Source organism: Dipodomys ordii, unplaced genomic scaffold (assembly GCF_000151885.1).
Source record: "Dipodomys ordii isolate 6190 unplaced genomic scaffold, Dord_2.0 Scaffold2, whole genome shotgun sequence".
In the NCBI taxonomy this organism is placed as follows: Eukaryota; Metazoa; Chordata; class Mammalia; order Rodentia; family Heteromyidae; genus Dipodomys; species Dipodomys ordii.
Window position 1 is genome coordinate 26,077,980 of NW_012267218.1, and position 19,382 is coordinate 26,097,361.

At 38.5% G+C, this 19,382-nt stretch overlaps 1 protein-coding gene across 1 annotated transcript in view; it reads right to left on the reverse strand.

Moving 5' to 3' along the window:
• The window catches only part of Pcnx (pecanex homolog (Drosophila)), a 149,003-nt gene extending 129,627 nt beyond the window's left edge, over positions 1–19,376 (reverse strand). Inside the window, exon 1 of the mRNA XM_013015492.1 lies at positions 19,237–19,376. Within this exon, the coding sequence (XP_012870946.1) occupies positions 19,237–19,239 (3 nt within the window). The 5' untranslated portion in view covers positions 19,240–19,376. The remainder of the gene's footprint in view (positions 1–19,236) is intronic.
• Between the last annotated feature and the right edge of the window lie 6 nt (positions 19,377–19,382).

The following is a 19,382-nucleotide window of genomic DNA, read 5'->3' on the forward strand; positions in this document are numbered from 1 at the left end:
ACCTCATGATATTGGTTCTATTATTCTATTTTATAGATAGGGAAGTTGAGGCACAAAGAGGTTAAGTACATTGATTTCAAACTAAGACTAAAATTAAGGAGAAGTTTGGCTCATGTCAAAAGTGAGCTAACTTTTCTAAAAAAACATTTTTATTGAAATAATAATTATACATGTTATGGGATACAATGTGATGTTTTGGTATATTTTTATATTGTGTACTGATCAACTCAAGATCCTTACGGTCATCTATCACTTCAAACATTTATAATTTCTTTGTGACCAAAAATATCCAAAAATCTTCCCTAGCTACTTGGTATAATTTATATAATAGAATGCCATCACTTATAGGGTTGTATACATAAGCAAACTATTTTTTGTATAAGTACCAAGAACCAATATTTTACAATTTATAGCTACTCTTATAACCATCCAACTCTGTAAGGTAAGAACATGTGAACAAGTGAGCATAAGCAATAAAACTCTCTTTATGGACAATGAAATTTGAGTTTTATATAAATTTCATGTCACAAAATGTTATTCTTGATTTTTTTCAATCAGTAATAAATATAAAAGCCATTCATAGCTACATGGAACATAGTCCACTCATCGCTGCTCTACATAAAAAAATTAATTCTTAGCTTGGTGTCAGAGACTCACACTTACAATCTTGGCTACTTGAGAAGCTAAGACCAGAGAATCATAATTGGAGGCCAGCCTGGGGAGAAAAAAAAAAATCACAGACCCTTTTCTAAATCATAGTTGGGCAAAATGGTACATGCCTGTCATCCATGTGGGAGTTTGAGTTTGGAAGAACTGACATAATAGGCCAATGAAGACAGAGACATCTTAAGATCCCATCTCCACTGAGGGAAATAAGATGAAGTGGCTCACTGTGGTGACAGGAAGCCTAAAAACAGATGGATCTTGGGGATAAGCCAGACCCTATCCTAAAAATAAGCCATAAAAAAATAGGACTGAAGGCATCTCAGCTGTATCATGCCAGCCTACTAAGCACTGTCCTGAGTTCAAACCTCAGTAAACACACACACACACACACACACACACACACACAATCTTCTCTAACCAATAACCCAAACAAAAGATCACCATCAAACACTTCTCCCTCATATCTCATATATGCCATGTACAAATCTATAACCTCCAACTTCTGAATGAAGTGAAGTAGCTATCAGCAATGACAGGCTAATTTCTTAATGTATACCCCTGAAATCGGGCATAATCAGTAATGTTGCTAACAAAAAAAATTCTGATTGTGCTTGTTCTCCAAACAAATTGTAATGAATTTTTAAGTAGTTCTAAAGTTGTTTGGTGAAAGTATATAGCACACCTACTTTCTATTACAAGAAGCTTGCTGAATTAATACTTCCCTCTACTTTTGATGTTTTTCCTTTAGCAAAAAAAATGTATCAGTGTGCACCAGAAAACACTGGTTTTTTATTATCAGGGAAAATTAGCACCACAGATCACTGAAAAATTAAAATCACAATTGTCTTATGTCATTATCTGAGAACTTCATAAGGGCTAGGAACAACATAATAAAGAACCATTTTAAAATAGATACAGAATAGAAAGACTGGGTTTGATTTATCTTTAAAAAAAAGTTAATTTTTAAAATTTCATAAATTAATTAAAAGTAAAAAATATACAAAATAATAAAGAAATATTAAAAAGTCCGTATCTCTATTCCCTCTTAAGTTAGATGTTTTTTCCTTAAAATGTTTAGCTATGAACTTATAAAAACTGCTACTCTATTGAGTCTATACCTTACTGCTTTATGATACAATATAACTTAGAATATGTAACTACTAGAAAAAAACATTTTAAGAGTTTTGTTTCCAAATTCAATACACTAAATTATCTAGATTATTCTTGTTATCCATGCTTACTTTTTAGGATCTTTGTTACCAACTAACAATGTAATTAAATGTAAACTACAACAATGACAATCACTAGCTTCTTTGGAGATAAAAACTGACTTAAAGTGTTCTTTGAAGTTCTGCCTGCTCTGCCAATTTCTTACAGAAAAGAGATTAAATTTTAAATAGTAAATGACAGCAAAAATGCACCTAACAGACAAAAAGCAAAAACTAGTACAATTTGAAAATTGTAAATTTTCAGTATGGTTGTTCTAGCTTTTCTACTGTACATAGAAGAAAGGGGGATAAACAGATTTCTTCTTACCAATTCTGATGCAAAAATATCTGGCTTATTCTCAGGAAGAATAAGTAGATAAGTGTGTAACTTACACAGTGTGTAGACCGCCATTCCATAATTATTCCACCTTTCATTTCTGGTGAATAGAATGTTGAGAAAAGAGAAAAAAAGGTCTTGGTAATCAAACTTTGAAAACGTTGGCCATAAAAAACAAAGTGAGGGAGAAGTAGAAAGAAAACAAATGTTTTGGGCTGGGAATGTGGCTTATGGTAGAGTGCTTGCCTAGCAAGCATGAAGCCCTGGGTTCAATTCCTCAGTATCACATAAACAGAGCCAAAAGTGGCACTGTGGCTCAAGTGGTAGCCAGCCTTGAGAACAGAGAGGCTCAAGAACAGTGCCCAGGTCCTGAGTTTAAGCCCTAAGACCAGAAAAAAAAAAAAAAAAGAAATATTTCAATAAGCCTTCCAGTTTTCATAACAAGTCCCTCACAAAGGACTTAGAAAAGGCCTTGATATTAGTAGCCATAGCTCTAGGGAATCAGCCCACTCATAAAGCATTCTAGATAGTTGGTTCTTTTCAGAAGTTGAAGCTATAGAGGAACTAAAGAAATATTCAATGCTGAAATTTGGGCATAATTTCCCACAGAAAAGAAAAAACCTAATATTCTACAAATCTAACTACACAGCAGATCAACTAATTCTGAAGTCCAGCTTGGAACTTCTAAAAACTTTACTGATCAATTGAAATAAATAACTGAGTAAACTGGTAAAACTGAATTTCCTATTGGTAAGAGGCACAGAAACTCTCATTTAAACAGCTTAACTTTTTCTTTATCCCATTTTTTATTTGTTTTAAATTTTTACATTAAGTCAGGTAATGAGTATATTTCGTTTTGCACAGTGTCATTTGTTTTTTACCTAATCCACTGAAACAATTTTTAAGACGTATAGTAAGTAAAATTATCTATTCACTAACAAGTTCTGTCAACATGACTACAATTATTAAAAAATGACAACTAGCTGGGTACCAGTAGCTCATGCTTGTAATCTCAGCTACTCAGGAGGCTGAGATCTGAGCATCACAGTTCAAAGCTAGCCCAGGCAGGAACATCCATGAGACTTTTATCTCCAATTAACCACCAGAAAACCAGAAGTGCCTCTGTGGCTCAGCTGATACAGCTCCAGCCTTGAGCTGAAGGACAGTGCCCAGGCCCAGAGTTCCAGCCCCACAACTGACAAAAAAAAAAAAAGATGACTATATTACCTTGTATTATACCTCACAAAATGCAGTTCAGGATGTATTCAATGAGATCTCCACTCTTAAGGAAATATAATGTAAAACAATACTTTTATAGATGTGGTAAAGTAGTAGCTCAAACTTAAGGCTTACGAGTTATAAAATTAGTCTAGGTATCAAGAAAATGTGGCACATATTCACAATGCAATATTATTCAGTGATTACAAACACCAAAATATGTCATTTGCAGGCAAGAAAACGAGTCAAACTTAAGCAAAATAAGTCAGAGTCAGAAAGACAAATATTGAATATTTTCTCTTACATATGGAATATAGATTTTTTTAAGGCTATCTGGGAAGAGGAAAAAGAGATAGAAGGCGGAGATAAGGTAGGACAATAAGGGATATGCTCAAAGTCATATACCTGTATGAAATGGCACAATGAAGCCAATTATTTTGTACAAGTTAATAGGTGCTAAAAAAATTTTTAATTTTAAAAAGAAAACTTATAGGACCCATAACAAAATTAAGGCTTAAAATCAAAATAATGTAATTCATTAACAAAATATTGTGACAAAGAAAACTGAAGATCAAATAGAAATATTTTAAATAAAATATTAATACACATAAAAACCATCAAGACTTGGGGCTGGGAAGGTGGCTCAGTGGTAGAGTGCTTGCCTTGCATGCCTGAGGCCCTGGGTTTGATTCCTCAAGCACCACATAAGCAGGAAAAAAAAAGCTGGAAGTGGCGCTGTGGCTCAAGTGGTAGTGCACTAGTCTTGAGCTGAAGAGCTGAGTGAGGGACAGCGCCCATGCCCAGAGTTCAGGCCCCATGACTGGACCAAAACAAAAAAACAAACAAAAAAAAAAAACCATCAAGACTTAATAGTATTCTTTTATGTTTCACTAAAATTCAGTAGAATAAATTACAAGCTGAAATCTTATCACTGATCTTATAAGATCAATAAATATTATGAATTAAAAGAACTGCATTAGCTCTCTTAAGAATGTCACCAGACCAACCCATTTATCATTCCTATCACATTTGTCCTGAGCTCATTCAATTTATTTGAAATACAATCATGGTAGTGTATCCTATATAATCAATTTATTTCTACATTTAAAAGGAAATGTTAAAACTAGAAAATAAGCCACACATTAGCCTTAAAGTTAAGCAAATGTTAAAGATGCCTAACATGCATATACACACAAAAAGGGAACACCGACAGTCTACCGTCACCTTTTCCTTGTTTTCCATGAAGACAACTCCAACAAATTCAAGAAATCAGAATTTCATTCAATAAATGTCTACTGATAGCAATAAACCAGAACCACACTCTTCTTAATTTTCTTAGAATAACTAATTTGGTGCCTTATCAAGTGCCAGGTCCTTTAAATGGGTTGGCTCCCAACAATTCTTTGAAAAATAAATCATTCTTATTTTTATTATACAGATGACAAAATTGAGGCTACAAAGGCATTAGTCCACAGTTGGTTAAGTGGCAGAAATAGAACGATAAAAGCAATCTGTCACACTAGAGAATTTTTAATCACCACCAAATGATCTAGTCCAAAGGAAGGATTCTCACAGTACTGCCTCATAAATGAACCTTTGCACTTTTTATCCTTAATCATTTCCTCTCTTGATAGTTTTAATACCACATACACTTTGCTTACTACTACAGTAATGTGTATACATATGTACATATGTATGCATATATAATATTTATACGTTTTGTGTGTGTGCGTGTGTACCTAAAAAGAGTAAGTTTTGGGGCTAGTGGCTCATGCCTGTAATCCTAGCAAGTCAGGAGGCTCAGATATGAGGATATGGTCAAAGCCAGCCCTGGCAGAAAATTCTATGAGACTCATCTCCAATTAACCACAAAATCTGGAAGCACAGCTATGCTCAACTGGAAGAGTGACAGCCCTGACTAAAAAAGTTAAGAGACAGCAAGCACCCAGGCCCTGAGTTTAAGCCCAAGTTAGCAGCAGATGCACGACGCGTGCGTGTGCGTGTGTGCGCACACATGCGCACATGCACACACGCACACGCACACACACGCACACACACACACACACACACACAAGCACACACACACACACACAAAGTTCTTTCATATACTCCCAGAACTCACTTTTGGCCCCGAGAATCATATAGCTCCCATGAAGCATGCATGCTCTGGGGCATTTTTCTCAATCCTCCAACACGGGGCACCATTCTAAGTACTGTACATGTCAACACCATCCTTGGTCTCTATTTAACAGAAGACCAAAGCACTGCAAATTCAAACACGTTAAAATCTCCCCAAAAAGGGACGTGCAGCTAGGCTCTTTGATTTATGTATTTCTTTTTTTTTATTTATGTATTTCTAAGGACTATAGTTTTAGATTCTGTTTAACAATAAACTGGAATGGAAAATACATAAGTAGACGGCCAATGTATGGTCTCTACTTGCAACAAAGGAGCAGGTGTGAGAGCATCAGCAATGAGGAGGAGATAGTGTCTGATACAAATACTACAGGATAAGAACCCTACATCAGACCAGTAAACAAAAGGATTTTATTAAACTTTCTTAAAGTTTAATAAAACTCATTTATTATATACTCATAGAATAAGCTAACCCCTGCCCCAAGTGATCAGTGAGACAAATCCTCTCCCTGTAAGTATATGTGAAAAATATAACTAAATCCCTGGGAGAACCTTTATAAGTAGACTTTCACTGTATTCACATAATACTAGTAAAAGGAGGGGAGCCAGGATTAAGGATCTAATTAGAAAGTGATGGAAAGGATAGTTTTAAGAAGTCTAGATGCAGAATGCATACTGAAAATGAACAGAGGATATTATGTTCATCTAAATCAATCACAGCTAGGCTTTCATGAGCGGATTTATCAGAAAAATCTTGCATGACTGTCTGGTGGAAAAAGACAAAAGGTAACACTGGAGGTGTTCCTAAGATCAAACATAAGCAACAGCAGAGGCAGTTTGTGTCATCCTGATTTAACTCTAACTCCTAACAGCATCTTCATTTCACAAAGCCATAGTAAGGAGTTAAGTGAGAAAACTTGAAAGTACATGTTCCATGGCTATAACAAAAATAAATACGATAAGCAGATAAAAAGAAATAAAAACTGTGATAAGCAGATAAAAAGAAACAAAAAGACCTTTTAGCACATACCATTCAGAGCATTAAAGATGAGCTACAAAAATGATGAAGTAAGGAGCTGGGAAGGTGGCTCAATTATAGAGCGCTTGCCTCCCATACATGAGGCCCTGGGTTTGATTCCTCAGCGCCACATTAACAGAAAAAGCTAGAAGTGACACTGTGGCTCAAGTGGTAGAGCGCTAACCTTGAGCTGAAGAGCCGAGGGACAGCCTTCCAGGCCCATAGTTCAGGCTCCACGACCGACAAAAAGAAAAAAGAAAAGAAAAGAGAAAAGAAGAAAGAAAGAAAAGATGAGGTAAGTAAGATTTATGGGACCTCAGACTATATGGAGGTAAATATTAGTCTGGCAACTGGCCAGAAGTCATTGGAAAGTGAATGAATAATATTGTAACACAGTAAAAAGAAGTAACATTCCAACAAAGATAATAGAATCTCAATTAAAATGCCTGGATTCACATTAAGAAAGGCAATGCTGTCCCTATTTTCACTATTAATATAAATTTTTAAAGTATCACATGTATAGCAATTATAGAAAAGACTTAACTACCAAAAAGTGAAAACTGTTACTAAAAACACAACAGCACATCTAAGCAGTTTTTTAAAACACAGTAATTATTAGAATAAACTAAATTTGTAAGGCTGGATGAACAAGTTCTGGATGGAAATTTGGAACAAAAAATGACATTAAGCAAAAATAAAACAAATCTGAATGAAGTATGAACTTTAAGTGAACAATAATGTAAAAATATTAGTTCAATGGAGCGACAGTCTGCCTACATTCATGTAAGATGTTCACAACAGAAGAAACGGAGTACCAGCGTATGGACTCTCTCTGTATTATCTCTGTTTGCAACTTTTCTATAAATCTAAAACAATAATAAAATAAAAAGGTTGTTTTGGTTATTTTGTCGGACCTGGGGCTTGAACCTGGGGCCTGGGCGCTGTCCCTCAGCTCTTCAGCTCAAGACTAGCACTGTACTACTTGAGCCACAGCCCCACTTCTGGCTTTTTCTCCTTATGTGGTGCTGAGGAATCAAACCCAGAGTTTCATGCATGCGAGGCAAGCACTGAGCCACCTTCCCAGCCCAAAAAGGTTATTTTAAATATTAAAACTTTTCTTATATTCAGGCAACTGCCAATTAGAAACATGATGAAAGAAACGTCTATATCATTATACTACAACATACTGAGAATGTAAGATTACAGGTGTGAGCCACTGTGTGCCTCTTTCAAGGATCATTTTTATTTCATCTTTCTATGAACAGTTCATATACTTTATCCATTTTCCTATTAGGTTGTTTCTTATATTCAATTAGCAACTTTTACATATTAAGGAGATTATTAGTGGCTCACACAATCCTAGGTACTCAGGAGATCTGAAGTCTGAGAGCTGAGAGCTGAGGATCACAATTCCAAGCCAGCCAAAGCAGGGAAGTCCATGAGACTTATTGCCACTTAAGCACCAGAAAACCGGAAATGGTGCTGTGGCTCAAACTGGTAGAGCACTAGCCTTGAGGGGACCTGAGTATAAGCCCCATGACTGACTCCCAAAAAATATTTTTTCTTTAATAAATGGAGAGATCATCTTAACTGATCAGTGTGTGTGAACATATATGTCAAAGTCTCTCAAAAGTAATCCACTGAGCTGGGCACCGGTGGCTCACGCCTGTAATCCTAGCTACTCTGGAGGCTGAGATCTGAGGATCATAGTTCAAAGCCAGCCCGGGCAGGAAAGTATGTGAGACACTTATCTCCAATAAACCACTAGAAAACCAGAAGTGGCACTGTGGCTCAAGCAGTAGAGTGCTTGTCTTGAGCTGAAGAGGGCAGGTATAGTGCCCAAGCCCAGAGCTCAAGCCCCACGACCAACAACAACAACAAAAAAAAGTAATCCACTAATTTAATGCCAATTCAGTAATACCCCTAGGAAACTTAAAGGAAGAGTAAGCATGTAAAAAATAGCCAGGGAAATAAAAATAACATGGAACGGAAGAAAAAAATAGATTCATCTATATAAAACATTCAGTTGAAAAATGTAAGATTCATGTAAGAACAGATATACTAATAAAACAGAAAGTCTACAATATTTGAGATTATAAAAAAAAGGTAGCATTTAAGCACCGAGGGAAACGTGATTGTTTTAATAAATTAGGTTAACTGCAACAATTGCCTTTCAAAACAACTTTTAAACAAGCCCTGACACACTACCTACAGAAAGAAAATCCTTAAATTGAGGATTTCATTACTAAACTTCCAATACAAAAACAAAACCCTGTTTACTGTCTTGCCAAGTTCATGTGATTTTTTTTTCACAAGGGTCAGTGATATCTCTGGAAATTATATCTAACATGTATTTGTGGCAAAAGCAAAATGCTGCTTGCTGTGTGCAAATAATAACTTGTTTATTTGGGGTTTACTTAACTGTTTTTATACCCTTTCTTTCTTTCTTTCTTTCTTTTGCCAGTCATGGGGCCTGAACTCTGGGCCTGGGCACTGTCCCTCAGCTCTTCAGCTCAAGGCTAGCACTCTACCACTGGAGCCACTTCTGGCTTTTTCTGCTATGTGGTGTTGAGGAATCGAAGGCAAGCACTCTACCACTGAGCCACCTTCCCAGCCCCTATACCCTTTCTTTCAACTGTCAGATACTATGAATAAACTTGTGGACATAAATTATAGTCTCAGAATTAAAAAATAACTCATTAGGAAATATTTAACATGTTGGATATATTATAATAAAATATTTGACAGTAGAACAAAACACTGCACCCAAGAACATATAATTTTTTTTTTTTTTGTCGGCTGTGGGGCTTGAACTCTGGGCCTGGGTGCTGTCCCTCAGCTCTTCAGCTCAAGGCGAGCGCTCTAACACTTGAGCTACAGCGCCACTTCCGGTTTTCTGGTGGTTTATTGGAGATAGAAGTCTCACAGTCTCTCCTGCCTGGGCTGGCTTTGAACCGCGATCCTCAGATCTCAGCCTCCTGAGTAGCTAGGATTACAGGCGTGAGCCACCAGCGCCCAGCCATATAATTTTTTAATAAGCAATCTTTTCGCAGAACAAATATCCCTTCTCTGGTGGGAAGGTCATGGAAACATCCCAGCTCAAATAATCTCATAAAGATCCCATCATAAGGCCCATCACAATGCCTGGCACACAGTAAATCTTTTAAATGTACGGATTACTGTCTACAAAAAGCATTTTAGGAAATAACATCTTCCTTCCAATTCCTGAGCATTTTATGACACCAAAGAGCTTAGTCATATTCTATATTGATATGGCTGTGTACTCATCTCGCCATCTCTAATTTATAAACTGCTTTATACAAGAAAAGACAGGTAACTAATCCTGCCATTTGGGAGTAATTTTATCATTTTCATTTTATGAAACCCTTTATATGTACAATTTCAATTTTAAGGTAGCACAATACAGGTTAATAGTTAATGCACAATTTAAAAATATTGCTGGGTGATGATAACTTAAAGGTGTGAGTCACCATCAGCTTCTCAAGAGGCTGAGATCTAAGGATTGCAGTTCGAAGCCAGCCTGGGGAGGAAAGTCAGTGAGACTCTTAGCTCCAATTAATTGCAAGATTAAAAAAACAAAAAAGCTGGAAATGGTACCATAGCTCAGTTGGTAGAGCACTAGCCTTGAGCAAAAGGAGTTTAGGGACAGCACACTGGCCCACAGTTCAAGGCCCAGGACCAGCAAAGAAAAAAAAATTCACAATGCTTGCCCCTTTTCCTTTTTTTTTTTTTTGGGGGGGGGGGGGGTCTGGTCATGGGGCCTGAACTCTGGGCCTGGGCGCTGTCCCTCAGCTCTTCAGCTAGCACTCTACCACTTGAGCCACAGCGCCACTTCTGGCTTTTTTCTTTTTGCTTATGTGGTACTGAGGAATTGAACCCAGGGCCTCATGCATGCAAGGCAAGCGCTCTACCACTGAGCCACCTTCCCAGCCCTCATACTTGCCCCTTTTCTTGACATCTAAAGTGTATCTAGAGTGCTAGCCTTGAGGAAAAGAGGCTCAGGGATAGTGCCCAGGCCCAGAGTTCAAGCTGCAGGACTGGCTAAATTAATCTATTACAGGCATAAAACCTCTATGAATTATTTAACAATTTTTATAAACTGAACAAACCTCAATAATAAAAACCCAGAATGTTAAGGGAAAACAGTAAGAAAACACATTAAAGATAATTATCTAACACATATATCCTGGACTGGATTCTAAAGCAGGAAAAAGCAACTCAGGAAATGTATATAAAATGTAATTCCATTAAGTGCCATACCAATGTTAACTTCTTAATTTTGATAAGTGTTATGGTGATGTAACATTTTAATACAGGAGGAAGCTGGTTAAAGGATACATGGAAACTACTATCTTTGTAACTTGGTGTCTAAATCTAAAATTACATCACAATGTAAGGTTTTAAAGAGGATTATTGAGTGGTTGAAACCTGTTTGATTAATGTCTAGACAACACTCAAGAAGTGAGGAGGCTAGAAAACAGGCAGCTATGTGATTCAAGCTTCTCAAATTTGTGACTAATCTTGCAGGATGTTTCCAGTTCAGGGTTCTACAAGGTTTACACAAAGCTTACAGAATGGGCCTTCTCTCCCGTCCCCCTAAAAAACCTTAAGAAGAAATGGCTTGCTTTCCCCTAGGCCTTCTTTTCTTTCTTATAAAACAAAGAAACTAGCACCACTGATGCAAGTTAAAAGATGAAGCTACTCAGACTGCAAGGATAAAAACTCTGAAGTGTTTTACATTTCTGCCAAAGAAGATAGCCAATCAGTTCTTTTGGAAGACAAGGAAAGGCACCCTAAGACTCAGAATCTGTTGCTTCTCACTTCACTGTGATTTGGTAAAGTTCATCTGTATGCAAAAAAAAATTTTTTTAAATAAAGGATCTAGGGAATATTTATAGTATTCTCACTTTCCCACACTGTTAATCTACACTATTTTAGTGTTACTACTCAGGTGTCTAGGTATCCTAGCATACTGACCAAATAGTTCTCACCTTTTCTAGCCATATTCAGATACACAAAGCCACAATTTAACTCAGACGAAATATGACAAAGAACCAATCTATCTCTTCTCCAATTATCTGAGTTACAAAGACTAGCAAAAATTAGATGGAAGTTGTTGAGTAAAACATGTTAGTGCAGTAAACACTTAATTTGGACTAAGAAAAGTTTGAGTTAGAAGGTATTTTAGAAAAAAGTCTATTACCAAAGAGAATGTTACTAAAATACTTTCATTCAACATTCCAGTGAATAAGAAATGTACAACTGCCAGGAGCTGGTGGCTCACACCTATAATCCTAGCTACTCAGGAGGCTGAGATCTGAGGATCTTGGATCAAAGCCAGCCCTGATAGGAAAGACTGTGAGACTCCTATCTCCAATAAACTACCAGAAAACCGGAAGTGTTGCTGTAGCTCAAGTGGTAGAGTGCTCAACTTGAGCTGAAGAGCTGAGGGACAGCACTCAAGCTCAGAGTTCAAGCCCCACTGACCAACAAAAAAAAAAAAGAGAAATGTACAACTATAATGCCATTTGGAGGTGTTGAATGGGGGCACTATCAATACAGATGATGGCAATTTAAATTAGCACTACCTTCTGGAGGACAATTTGGCATTTTTGACTATTCTCTTTTCAAAATATTCTTTCCCTGACTATAGTTCCTCTCTTCATTGTCCTATCAGTGTTGTCTCCTTTGCTGATTTTTAAAGTACTATTGGGCCTTGGAGTTCTTTCTGAGGCTCTTTTAAATTCTTTCTAGAAGATACTATCTTTATGTTGTTAAGTTCCAAGTAAATTTTATCCCAATTTTTTTTCTCATACACAATCCTCTTCAAGTTCCCTAATCTCAAAGGTACCCTCATGAAAGCTCAGCAACCCTTATCATCCCTCAGTAGTCAATTCACTTTTTCATTCATCCCAAAAGTAAGGAATACATTCCACATCTAGGATATTTTTCAAAGCTTGAATATCCTCCACTACTCCTCTCCTTCCCTCCCTTTCAATAGAAAACAGAAATCGGGATTATGACAGACCAGACTTTTATCTGCTCTTCCATCAGCATACATCCTTATCTCCTTCTAGGAATTTATACAAAAACACTCAGAACAAGGATTTAACCATAAGAATATTCACATTTGTTTTCTAAATAGCTAGCTATTAGGAGAATGCTTTGATATACTGTAATAGGTTATAATATACATCGTACTACAGTATAATACAGAGATATTAAAAAGGCCACTTCTTCCCACATGGAGAGACATTCCAAACATACAAAATCAAGTAAAAACAGGAGGCTTCAAAACACTACAAATCTAAAAGCCCACTTTTGTATGCATAGAAATATATAAATTTATGGGCTCAAATATATTCGGTATTAAGTATGATTCGGCACTTAGTGTGTTCTACAAACATGATGACAATCCTCTGATGACCATAACCTCTCTAACAGATGGAACTATCGGTAGGCTCTGTGTTTTTTAAATTTTACCCCCCCCCAAAAAAATAATTTAGAATAGGTCAGCAAAAGAAAAAATGTACTACACTTCATTGAAAAATAAAGAAAAATCTAAAGAATGCACAAATAAAATAGTATTAAAGACTACTAAGATTGAGAGAATGAAATATACAATTACACTAATTTCTTATAAATTGAAACATAATAAAAACAAAGGAGAGGGTTACAATGTTCAACAAGAAATGTACTCATTATTTATGTAACTGTAACTTCTCTGTATATCACCTTTACAATAAAATTAAATTAAAAAACAAAAACATGATGGAAAAGAGAAAGGTTTGGAATGGTCAATAGTTTCCCAATGCCTTTGAATTCCAATAAAATCTACTATAGAGCTGAGGTTATAGATCAGTAGTAGAGTGCTAACATGTGGGAAGCATTGGAAAGGATCCCAAGTATCAAAAAAGAAAATTTTTAATCCTACCTTTATGTTAGACAGACACCTTTATATACATTATATATATAATTGTATATATATACACACACACATATATATATATGTAGCTCCAAAATTGGAAAAGGCTTAGGCCTCACCTACAGAAGAACAGACAGGGATGGGATGCAGCTCAGTGGCAAAGTGCTTGCCTAGCAAGTACAACATCATGGGTTCAATCCCCAGTACCAAAAAAGAAAAGATTAAAGGAGAACAGACTGTAGTACATTCATACTGAGGAATACTACTTGAGAATAAAGAGGAACAAACTACGAATACCACAGATAAATCTTAATATCCTAATCACAGGCTTAGTTGAAAAGGTTGATACAAAGTACATGCTATATGATTCCACTTATAATAAGTTCTAGAATAGAAGAAAGTAATTTATGATGGAAAATGAGATAAGATAGCACTCAGGAGAAAAAAGAGTCTGATAGTAACATTCTACCTTAAAAAAAAAAAACTTCTTTGAGAAAAACGCCTGACAAAACAGAATAAAACAGGGGTTGGGAATGTGGCTTAGCAGTAGAGTGCTTGCCTACGATGCATGAACCCCTGGGTTCAACTCCTCAGCACCACATAAACAGAAAGTCAGAAGTTGCACTGTGACTCAAGTGGTAGAGTGCTAGCCTTGAGCAAAGAGAGCTCAGGGACAGTGCTCAGGCCCTGAGTTTAAGCCCCAGTACTGGGGGGGGGGGGGGGTTAAAAATAAGAAAAAAAAAAAATTTTTAATGGGTTTTTTTTTTTTTTTTTTTTTTTTTTTGTCGGTCATGGGGCTTGAACTCTGGGCTTGGGCGCTGTTCCTGAGCTCTTCAGCTCAAGGAGAGCACTCTACTGCATTGAGCCACAGCACCACTTCCAGTTTTCTAGTGGTTTATTGGAGATAAGAGTCTCACATGGACTTTCCTGCCTGGGCTGGCTTTGAACCATGATCCTCAGATCTCAGCCTCCTGAGTAGCTAGGATTACAAGCGTGAGCCACTGGCACCAGGCTTAATATGGTTCTTTATGCAGCCCAAGTCTTGAGAACAAGATACGATTACCCAGGGCAAAAGAAATTATAGTGAGAGTGATGTTCCACAATATATTGAGTTTGCACTACATGATTCCCTTATGATTTATACCTTTAGAACTCTAGCCAGCCAGGCGCCAGTGGCTAACACCTGTAATCCTAGCTACTCAGGAGGCTGAGATCTGAGGATTGCGTTAGAGTGCTCACCTTGATCTGAAGAGCACAGGGACAGTGCTCAGGCCCAGAGTTCAAGCCCCACAACTGACCAAAAAAAAAAAAAAACTCTAGCCAATGAGCTATTGATTTATTTAGGGATGATCTGTACTATGTCTGTAACTTTCTTTACATGCATCACCTAACCATGTGGACATATATAGATAGACTAGGACATGGACTAAAAAAACCTATAGAATATAGGTGCAGGCAACAATAATATGTTCAACTTTTTCTAATGGTCTAAAATTTCTCTTTAATAAAGTGCTGGAAATTTTAACTCTGTCAATTTAGATACTTTAGAAAACAAACTACTTGGTTAAAACTGGATGTTCAAAAGCTAGAAGAAACAGAAACTCTCAACTTTCCAACTGCCAAATGAAAAGGGAGTGTGACAAACTAATGTAACGTCTTCTACTTGCAGAAGAAGAGTTGTAAAGGGGCAGGAAAAATTAAAGGCCTGTAAAGAGACTAAGACCCTACTGCAAACAATAGAAAAGTGGCCTGGAGTAGGAAGTGAAAAGATGATCTGAGCTTTCCTACAGTAGGAACAGAAAGAAATGCTCATAAGGTAGGATAAGGAGATAGTATGAGCAAGTAGAAACATGAGGGTGACATTATGATGACAGCAATAAGTGACATTAACTGTTTTGTTTTGGGGTTAGTGGGGCATTCACAATGGCTTCAGACATAACACCTCTGAGATGCCTATAAGAAAGCCAAGAGATAGATATGTTGAATCTCATCTGAAAATTAAATCACTGGCTAAAAATTAGGGGCAGATACATCAAGTTCTTTAAATATACCTAGAAAGTTTATAATATACAAGCCAATCAGATTTGACTCAGAATGTACACATAGTTAACATCATCAAGTGATTCTAATGTCAACTAGAATTTGAGACTATCTTAGATAAATTGTTTTGTTTGTTGTTTGGTAGGTGTTGAGAACTGAACTCAGGGCCTTGTGCATGCTACATAAGCACTCTACCTACCATGGAGCTACTCCTCCGCCTCCATTTATGTACACAGATTTTAAATCCTATTTCATCATCTATAGATAGCTCTCTTTATAGGAGAAAACAGTATGTTGAATACTGTTATGATAATGGCTTGACTCAATAAATACAAAGCAATCTAATCTCCCAGAGTAGAGCATTATAGTGAAACATTTTATTAGCAATTCTTTCAAATGGCATTTGCTGAAGGCCATTCTGAAGGGGGATAATTTTACTATTTCATAAATATTTTCTTGCAAAATATTCATGAAATATCTCACAGCTGAATAAATCAAGGTAGGAAGGTAAAGTGTCTGGCCACAATTAGTACAAGGCCAAGATTCCAAAATCATGATAATACCAATTCCAAGTTGCTTTCTACACAACAAAAATACCACCCCCCCAAAAGTTCAGTGATGTCTTATACAAGATATTTAATTACATCAAGATAAAAAGGGGGCAAGAACTTAAGAGAAATACAAATCAAGAAGGAATATTTTTCTTTTTGATTTTCACTCAGAAGTTCTAGAATTGCAGAAGCTATAAATTCCACCTTTGAAAGTATACACAAAAGCTCCTGATTGAAAGAGGTAAAACATTTTGAATCCTATGCAAAAAGTCCTAAGACTTTTCCAGTCTCAAAGACTTCTCCTTACAAGTCCTCTTTTACAGATACCTCCCCTGACCCCAAGACTTGGATCCACCCTGACTACAAACTCAGGGTCATTGGCCTTTTTATAACAGTTCTAATGCTTGCAATTGTTTATTATCCCCAGGCTAGACTTTTAAGTTGGTGGCAGAAGCTGTGTTTTGTTCATTTCTAAGCATTCACTTAACATCCAATTAATATGTGCTTGGCAGTGATCTAGGTCCTGAAGTCTCTACTCCATTGGAACTTACCTTCCATGAGATAATACAAACATCACATATGTATGTGTGTAGCCATCAGTGACAAGCACTATATTTAAAAATGGTTGGGGGGGAGGGGTGGCTGGGAAGGTGGCTCAGTGGTAGAGTGCTTGCCTTGCATGCATGAGGCCCTGGGTTCAATTCCTCAGCACCACATAAGCAGAAAAAAAGCCAGAAGTGGCACTGTGGTTCAAGTGGTAGAGCACTAGTCTTGAGCTGAATAACTGAGGGACAGTGACCAGGTCCAGAGTTCAGGCCCTATAACTGGCAAATAAAATAAAATATAAAGGGTTAGAGGGCCATCAAATGTGGTTAGAGCTATTTCAACAGCGTATCAGGGAAAGTCTCACAGATACCAAAAATCCGAAATAAGCAAAGCATACTACACAGATATCTGGATAGAGATCACTGGAATCCTGCAAAGGCCGTGGGGCAGAATGTTGCTGAGATTATTATTAAGCTGGTAAATGTATGGTTGAAACCTGAGAGAACGGCATGGACAAAGCCCAAGAAAAGGCAGGCTCTAAAAGCAGCAAAGTGACATGATCTGAAAGAACCACTCAGCCCTTTGCACGGAGAATAAAGTACAGAAGTAATGAGCCTGGTCAGAATGCTACATAAATCCAAAAGAGAAAGAATGATGGTTTAAACCAATAGAATTCCTCTACCACTTGAGCCACAGCTCCACTTCCAACTTCTTGGTGATTAACTGGAGATAAGAATCTGATGGACTTTCATGCCTGTGCTAGTTTGGAACCCTGATCCTCAGACCTGTGCCTCCTGAGTAGCTAGGATTAAAAGAGTGAGCCACCAGTGCCCAGCTTCAAGAGGAGTTTTTAAAAGACTTGGGAAGAGTGGCAATGCTATTAATTGAAACAAATCAGAGAAACACTTTGATTTCCCTAGAACCCAACCAATGCCCTATACATAGAAGATACGCAAATATTTGAGAATTCTTTAACTGAACAAATTCCCAAAGTGGAACAGCTAAATAAAACATACTTGTTTCCCTTTTCTCTTATTTTCCATTAGTATTATTCATTACAGAAAGAAGCTTACAGCATAATCACAGTTAGTTACAGGTGCTAGCACAAAACCTTTGCACTGGGTCACAGCAACTAATCCTAACATCTCAAGACCATTTTCAGTTTTCAATCTATAACTTCTGTAGAAGAGAAATCTGCTCTGAAAGTTCTGTGACAGCCTGAGGATTCTTACAACCAAAGTAATTAACCTGTTCATTAGTGATGTCATTTTCCTGGAAGGCAGAGTGGTACGAATAGAACTTACTATGCCAGAATTAAATGAAATTATAAAAGACTGAACAAGTCCTCTAATAAAATAAACATCAGCAATTTTCAAATAGCTGTTTTTAAGATCAAGCTTTAAGTCCCTTCAAAGCAATTTCAAAGAAAAATTAGAACCTAGTGAAGAATATGAAATTGAGCACATTTTTTCCCCCAAGCAGGTATACTCCCTACCAGTCAGCGCAAGTGAGTATCATTGAGGGAAGAACTGGGTGTCCTCATCTTTGCCATGTCTGATTCTAACATTCTGGGATTTTTCTAACCCACAAAGCTCTAGCTCCAAAGATAGAGTCAAAAGACGTTTCTGAATATAAAAGGTCACTATTCTGTCTTCCCTTCTGGCTAGTTTAAAATCTGTACATAAAGCTGTATCATTTCTCTCCACCCTGGTTTTCCCAAAGGCAGCACTGCGTAACTCACAGGTCTTTTTTTTTATTATTATTTAGGTGCGTTTCCACTTTCCATGAAAACAGCCCTTATACACACAGATCATTCCGAGAGGCTGCCAGCAACAGGCAGGACTTTTCCTTTTAGCCTATCAGTCTAAGGCCTTGAACCAACCCAAACAAATCCGTGAAATGCCAGCCAGATTTCTCCATATCGCTCCCGCTCCCTTCCCCGCCCCCCTCCCCCCGGGTCAGGCGTGGAAACCCCGAAGCCGCTGCCCACGGAGCTCGGCAGCCAGCAAAGAACCGCTGGAGAGCAAAACAATGATCGCCCCCACCCCACCCCACCCTCAAAGCGTGACGGTGACGAGCCGCGTTCCCAAACCCCAGCTACGAGCCAGGACGACCCACGGTGTCCCGGGGAGGGCAGGGCAGGGCGCGGGAGCGCACCCCACCTCTCCAACTCCGGGCTCCGCGCGCCCGGGGACGAGGCGAGGCGCGCCCCGGGGAAGGCAGTGCCCGAGGGCGGCCGGAGAGCGGAGCGCCGACGCTGCCTGCCAGCGAGCCCGGGACGACCGGGACCGGCTCCGCTCCTCCCCGGGCCCGGGCTGAACCCCCTATCCTCCCGCTCCACCGCCCCCCCCCCGCGCACACACACACACACAGCGCAAATCCCACGAGCACAGAGAGGCTGCCCCGAGCCGCAGGGGCCTGGGGAAAAGCAGTTACCCCGGGCAAGCGGAGGGAGCGCCCGGGGAGGCGCGGGCCGCGGCCGCAGAAGGAGGGGAAGCGGTGGCCGGAGCGAAGGGGGGCCCAGGGTGCGCGCCGGGGGCGGGGGGCCAGGGCGGGCGCCTCACACTCACCATGTAGAGGGTGAAGGGCAGGCCGAGCAGGAAGAGCCACAGGTAGAGGTGCAGCGCGTTCACGAAGGTGGCCTGGTGCGGGTCGTAGTACCAGCCGCCGCTGAGCGCGGCCCACACCCCCTGCCGGAGGATCTGCAGTGTCTGCG